General features: G+C 46.7%; 1 protein-coding gene and 1 long non-coding RNA gene across 3 annotated transcripts; one reads left to right on the top strand and one right to left on the bottom strand.

Annotated features, from left to right (window-relative positions):
- The first annotated feature begins 1354 nt into the window (after nucleotides 1–1354).
- six7 (SIX homeobox 7) lies at nucleotides 1355–4198 on the top strand. The gene is made up of 3 exons (XM_053416317.1): nucleotides 1355–1762; nucleotides 2622–2785; nucleotides 3011–4198. Exons 1-3 carry the CDS (start codon nucleotides 1355–1357, stop codon nucleotides 3219–3221), a joined length of 783 nt encoding a protein of 260 aa, XP_053272292.1. The 3' UTR covers nucleotides 3222–4198.
- Nucleotides 2202–4738, bottom strand: LOC128430286 (uncharacterized). 2 transcript variants are annotated; one of them, XR_008333988.1, is made up of 3 exons: nucleotides 4598–4738; nucleotides 3994–4475; nucleotides 2202–2772 (listed from the first exon to the last, which is right to left on the bottom strand). It is a non-coding gene; the product is annotated as an uncharacterized LOC128430286 (long non-coding RNA). The 2 variants fall into 2 exon arrangements; XR_008333987.1 differs by lacking the exon at nucleotides 2202–2772 and adding an exon at nucleotides 3196–3291.
- Between the last annotated feature and the right edge of the window lie 995 nt (nucleotides 4739–5733).

Here is a 5733-nt window from a genome sequence, read left to right as displayed (position 1 = left end):
CCTCAGAGAATAATTCATGTGTCTCGATGACTGAATCTGGATGTAGTCAATTTAAAATGTGTTAAATTAGGGAACAGTTATAAATTCCAGTTTATTTTATGATTGGAGGATTCAGGTAACACATAGAAGAAACCTGTCGTCCAACGATCAAATCCAAACATCCTAATTATCATGTCCAGATGTGGCTGCTGAGGCCTCGGTGTCTGGCTCATATCTGTATTCCAGACGGATGAGTCCATTAAACCTCTTCACCTCATTTTAAACCAGATCATCCTTCACCTGACTGCAACCTTTATGCAAAGCCTCATATTCACTGGACTAATCTATGTCTGACCACAGGTGCTCATTGTTAACATCTAGAATCTAGAATTCTGTATTCAGGGTTTGATCTGTTGATGCGTGAGCGACACGCGGATTTCCCCCCCGTTGGTTATTGTGTGCAAATGAAACGTAACATGTTAGCATTGTAGCTGACAGATGCTTCCAGGCTCTTTATCCTGATTAATAAGGAAACTAAGACTGATTAATGAGCTACTCAGATGACAGGGATTGAACCGGATCACGAGCCCTGGAGCCGCTCGGCCTCACGTCCGTGTCTCGGGGCGGTTTCCTCCCGTCTGGGCCTGGGGTCAGGGGGAGAGCCCTGAGGTGACACCACGTCCGCTTTAATTACACGGGTATTAGCTGGTCTGAGATCGCCACAGCTTTGTGACCAAATGTCCAGTCTACAAAACCATGAGCACTGGGACCATCCCAGCAGTAACTGGGATCTGGAAGTTTTCCCTCTGTCATAAAGTCGACACCAGGAAACTTGATCCACAGACATGTTACTGACAGATCATGGAGTTATGTCTGAGTCAGTTTTTATGAAGGCACCTCCCTCCTCGCTCACCTCCTCCTGAGCAGGAGTCCATCAGATCAGACCCATTAAACGACCGATCCTCTCTTGTTTGCTCACTGCAGTTATCCCGGCAGTCCATGTATCCTCAGGCTAAGCCAAACAAGCTGATCAGCCAGTCACCTCTGTACACACAACCCCCCACTAAGAGGCTAATGGCCGGGATGTATAATCCTTCTCAAAACAACTACAGAGATGCTAATTGTGTCTCTCTATAAATACAGGTTGACTCCTTGTCCTCCTCCTTCCTGCGCCTGCTCCCTCGGGCACCAGTTTCTCTGAATTACTCCAGTACCAGGAAACCCTGAGTTGCTCGAGAGCCGCGGCAGATAGATGCTGCAAGTGTCAGTAAAGTGAGGAGGAGAGAGCGCGCGGACTTTTACGCACCGGTGGACACATCGACCCATGCGCCCGAGGACCCTGCACAGCTACTCCTGTGAGCTCCACCGCAGCGACATGTTCCCGCTGCCCATGTTCACCCCGGACCAGGTGGCTCGGGTGTGCGAGAACCTGGAGGAGACCGGGGACATCGAGCGCCTGGGCCGGTTCCTCTGGTCCCTGCCCGCCGCCGTGCCGGGCTCCGCCGGGGAGGCGCTCAACCGGCACGAGTCGGTGATGCGAGCCCGGGCGCTGGTCGCCTTCCACGGAGGAAACTTCGAGGCTCTGTACCAGATCCTCCAGAGCCACAGGTTCACGCGCGAGTCGCACGCCAAGCTGCAGGACCTGTGGCTGGACGCGCACTACCGGGAGGCGGAGCGGCTGCGCGGCCGGCCGCTGGGCCCGGTGGAGAAGTACCGGATCCGCAAGAAGTTCCCTCTGCCCCGGACCATCTGGGACGGCGAGCAGAAGACCCACTGCTTCAAGGTAAACTGGGACCTGATGGTTTGAGTGGCCACGTGTTCACAACACACACAGAACCAGCACCGCTTCATTCTGAGAGCCTGAGCATCACTGTGCCTGGTGAGCCGGCGACAGGATGACGGGTCAGATGGTGGTCCTCCTCCGGCCTCTGCCCCGGAGCCACTGGGCTGCTCAGCATCTCACATCTCACATGATTTATGATTCCACCTCAGATTACTGTACATTCATCCTGTTTATAATAACTGTACAAGCTGTATTTACCTGAGCATCTAGTTTATTATTCTACAGTCACTAGATGCTGCAGCAAGAGCCCCCCCCCCCCCCCCCCCCCCCACGGGATTCATAACAGTTTCATCTTATCTGTAATCAGCAGCTTCTCCTTCCAAACACCAATATGACTTGAGCTTTGAGCACAGACCTGCAGGAGTCTTATCCACTCATGCTTTCTGTTTTATTTATCAAACTAACATTAATGTCACTGTCACTAACAACGTGATGGGCAGATTCATAATATTTACATTTTAAGTGTCATTAGAGTAACGATCAAGTTAAAATTCATAAGAGAGAAATGAGCATCAATCCAAACTTGCTCTTTGCTTCTTGGGTGTATTTGTGCGCGTCACCTCCCTCTTGTGGTGGAGCAAAGTATTGTTCTTAAATCTACTTAATCTCTAATTCAAACCTCAGAAGCACATTAAGATGATCCAGTTTAGTGGCTGATTATCTGTTAATAAATCTAATCCAACTAGATTATATCATGTGAGAGGGTTGAGATGATTGAGCTTTAATGGGAGATATTATAAATATGTATTTAAAAAGTGCTACACATCCACTAAACCACATATTTTGCTGTGTCCTCCAGGAAAGAACTCGCAGTCTGCTGAGAGAGTGGTACCTCCAGGACCCGTACCCCAACCCGTCCAGGAAGCGGCACCTGGCCCAGGCCACCGGACTCACACCCACACAGGTCGGCAACTGGTTCAAGAACCGGCGCCAACGGGACCGGGCCGCATCTGCAAAGAACAGGTACGTCAGGAGAGACCAAAGATTTCTAAATTCAACAACATGAAAGACCAAGAGTCCTTTAAAAATGTGAGAATCCTCTGATATCATGAGGTTCTGTGATGAGGACACATTATTAAATATGATTAAACCAAAGGAACCTTTTCAGCTCTTCCCTCCGGGGCTTGACCAAAGCAAAGAGTTCATATTTACAACCCTGTCCTCACTCTCATCTCTCCCTCTACCCAGAATGCAACAGGATCCGTCCCACCTTCCCTCGGAGAGCTCCCCGGACGGGTCCCTCCAGGAGCGTCGCCATCACACCCACCTGCTCCCCCCCTCCCCTCGCCACCCGGGCAGCCCGGAGGCCAGCGACTGCAGCACGGAGGCCGAGCGCCGGGGAACCGGAGCCTCCACGCCGGAGATCTCCGTCAGCAGCGACAGCGAGTTTGAGTCCTGAGAGGACGGGACACTGCTCAGGGACAGACTCCTGTTCCCTGCAGGGACGAGAGCAGCGTCCGTCCTCAGACCTGTGAGACAGAGACAATCTGTCTCACTGAGGAAGGTGGACGAGCACGGAGAGCTGCCGTGGCTCAGACGGAACAATATGCAAAAACATAATGCACTTAAAAAAAGCTCCATGGCACAAACTTGACCTTCACTGTTTTATGACCCGTGACTCTGGACTGTTCATGGGAAACATCTGCATAGAACTCCCAAGACACAAGTACTCTCAGGGAAAGTGTTTATAGAAATAACCCAGACAGTCTCTAGATAATGTGAATATTAATACTTTAAGTTTTGATACAGATTTCAGTGAATATTTTGATAGACCACGTTCTAATAGTTTAATGTTAGCGTTGAATTCATTTGTTTGGAGGCTGCTCGGACATGGGGAACATTAAATGCCTTGGGCTACTATTGTATGTGAATATGTTTACATGCACACATTAATAATTGGATTATTATCAGAGCAAAGCTAAAACCAGACTGGATATTTTCATGCAAACATATGAATGATTAACTTTGAATGCACAAACCAGTTTCCTTCAGTGATCCTGAAGCTTTGCTGAGATCTTGATAATAATAATGTTCATGTAAACAAGTCAACACATTTCATTGCCTTAAAAAGGAACAAAGGGCATCAGTCTGTATGAATTTAATAATTCACGTGTGAGGAGACAGTGTTGTGTGTCTGTGACGAGCTGCTCAACCACACACACTCTTTGTACCTGGGAGGTTTGTCCACTTCTCTTTTGTGTGGTTCTCTTTCTGCTGCAGGAAGTGAAACAGAAACGACAATTTAAAAAAAGAGTTGTTAACTCCGTGTGCCTCGTTCATTAGAGGACAGTGGGACCTGGTGTCCTCAGGTCAAAGGAGACGGTCACCGGCTGCTGTCTTTCTGTCCCGTCACATGAAAAGATACATTTTGTAAATGTTTTGTGTAAATAAATGAAACTATTTTTATCAACATGTACACAAAGACCACTGCAGCTTGTTTGTGTGACAGTGTTCTTCCTGCAGGACGCACACACTCATCTGGAGCTTCACTGATCTGCAGCGTCTCCACATCCACAGGTCGAACTGAGGTCAAACATCTGGAGCTGGACGAGCTTCAGCAGAAGAGGAAACCACAGCAGCTCATTGGTCAACTCTCAGCTTCCACTCTTCATCGCTCTCTGGTGATGAAGAGTCAAACCAGCCCAGTTCACCTCTGCTGGTGGGAGACATGGAGCCACATTAGCATTAGCATCTGCTGCTAGCTCTGCTTTTAGCCTCCAGAGGAAACATCTGTAGTTTTTAAATGATCAAACATGAAACCTCACGAACACTCACCGGAGTTTAAAAGAGTTTAAAAGAGTTTAAGAGAGTTTAAGAGAGTTTAAGAGACATGTCCACGTTGACAGATCCTCCTTCAAACCTCCGGGAGACAGAGACAAGTTTTTAATTCTGCTAGCACGTCAACCCACAACAAACATGGCGGCCGGAAGTGACGTGATCCAGTGGCCTTCAACCTAAAGCAGATTCTCAAATTAATAATAAACTTTTCAATTTTATTGTTGGTGAAGATTCTGGTTAAAAAAGAACAGAAGGAATTACGTTTCAGACATTTTGTTCACGTTATATTTCAACTGAAAAAGCAAAAGAGGTTCTCAACTGTGAAAATATCGATTTTAATAATAATAATAATAATAATAATATTAGGCGACTGAAATACAAGAAATACAAAGATGAAAAATTTGCTCAAATCCCAAAACAGAGAAATTACAGTGACTGTTCTTCCACAGAGAATAAAAAGAGTGTTTTTATAGAAGGTCAAACAATGTAGTTATGATTTTACTATATATTCATAAAGAAGCTAAATAGAATAGTTTGATAAATGCATCATATCTAAAGTTACATTACATCACATGTCATTTGGCAGAAGCTTTTATCCAAAGCGACTTACAATTAGTGCGTTATGCACTATGAGGGGTTCATATCATACCGTACAATATGTACTATGATATGACTTTACACCCGAAACTAGGAATATTCACAATTCTTTCTTTTAATGTACATTGGCTGTGAAACATTCTTCAAGAAACAGAGACTCTCTTTAATGCAGCACGAGTCCAGAAAGGCTCAAAAGTCTGGAGGAAAAGTATTAAATATGAAACCAGTGATCATAAGTAGATAAAAAAGTCTCCAGAGTAACGACCTAGTATTCTTAGTCACATTCAAAACACAGAAACCGGTTCCTCTCTTAAAAACAGAACTTCCTCCGGCTGTTGGCAGATCAGGGGCCTCCTCCCTTTCAGAGGCTCCGCCCCCGCCTGAAGCAGAAGAAGCCTCCTTCTCTACCTGTCAGGCTGTTGTCTCTGTGAACCTGATGTGGAGACATCTTGAATCAGCCGTCTGTTAGTTGGACGCTGTCCTGACAGGAGGGGACAGACACCCGGAGCTTCTGTGTGAGGATGGACAGCCAGGGG

The sequence above is a fragment of the Pleuronectes platessa genome, chromosome 23 (genome assembly GCF_947347685.1).
Source record: "Pleuronectes platessa chromosome 23, fPlePla1.1, whole genome shotgun sequence".
In the NCBI taxonomy this organism is placed as follows: domain Eukaryota; kingdom Metazoa; phylum Chordata; class Actinopteri; order Pleuronectiformes; family Pleuronectidae; genus Pleuronectes; species Pleuronectes platessa.
The sequence above is the reverse complement of the archived record's forward strand: the minus strand, read 5'-3'. Positions and strand labels throughout refer to the sequence as shown.

Bases quoted from the DNA above. Each gene is read 5' to 3' on its own strand.
- six7 (XM_053416317.1), top strand. From the start codon at position 1,355: ATGTTCCCGCTGCCCATGTTCACCCCGGACCAGGTGGCTCGGGTGTGC. The intron at 1,763-2,621 runs GTAAACTGGGAC...TGTGTCCTCCAG, and splicing joins AGAAGACCCACTGCTTCAAG to GAAAGAACTCGCAGTCTGCT. The intron at 2,786-3,010 runs GTACGTCAGGAG...CCCTCTACCCAG, and splicing joins GCCGCATCTGCAAAGAACAG to AATGCAACAGGATCCGTCCC.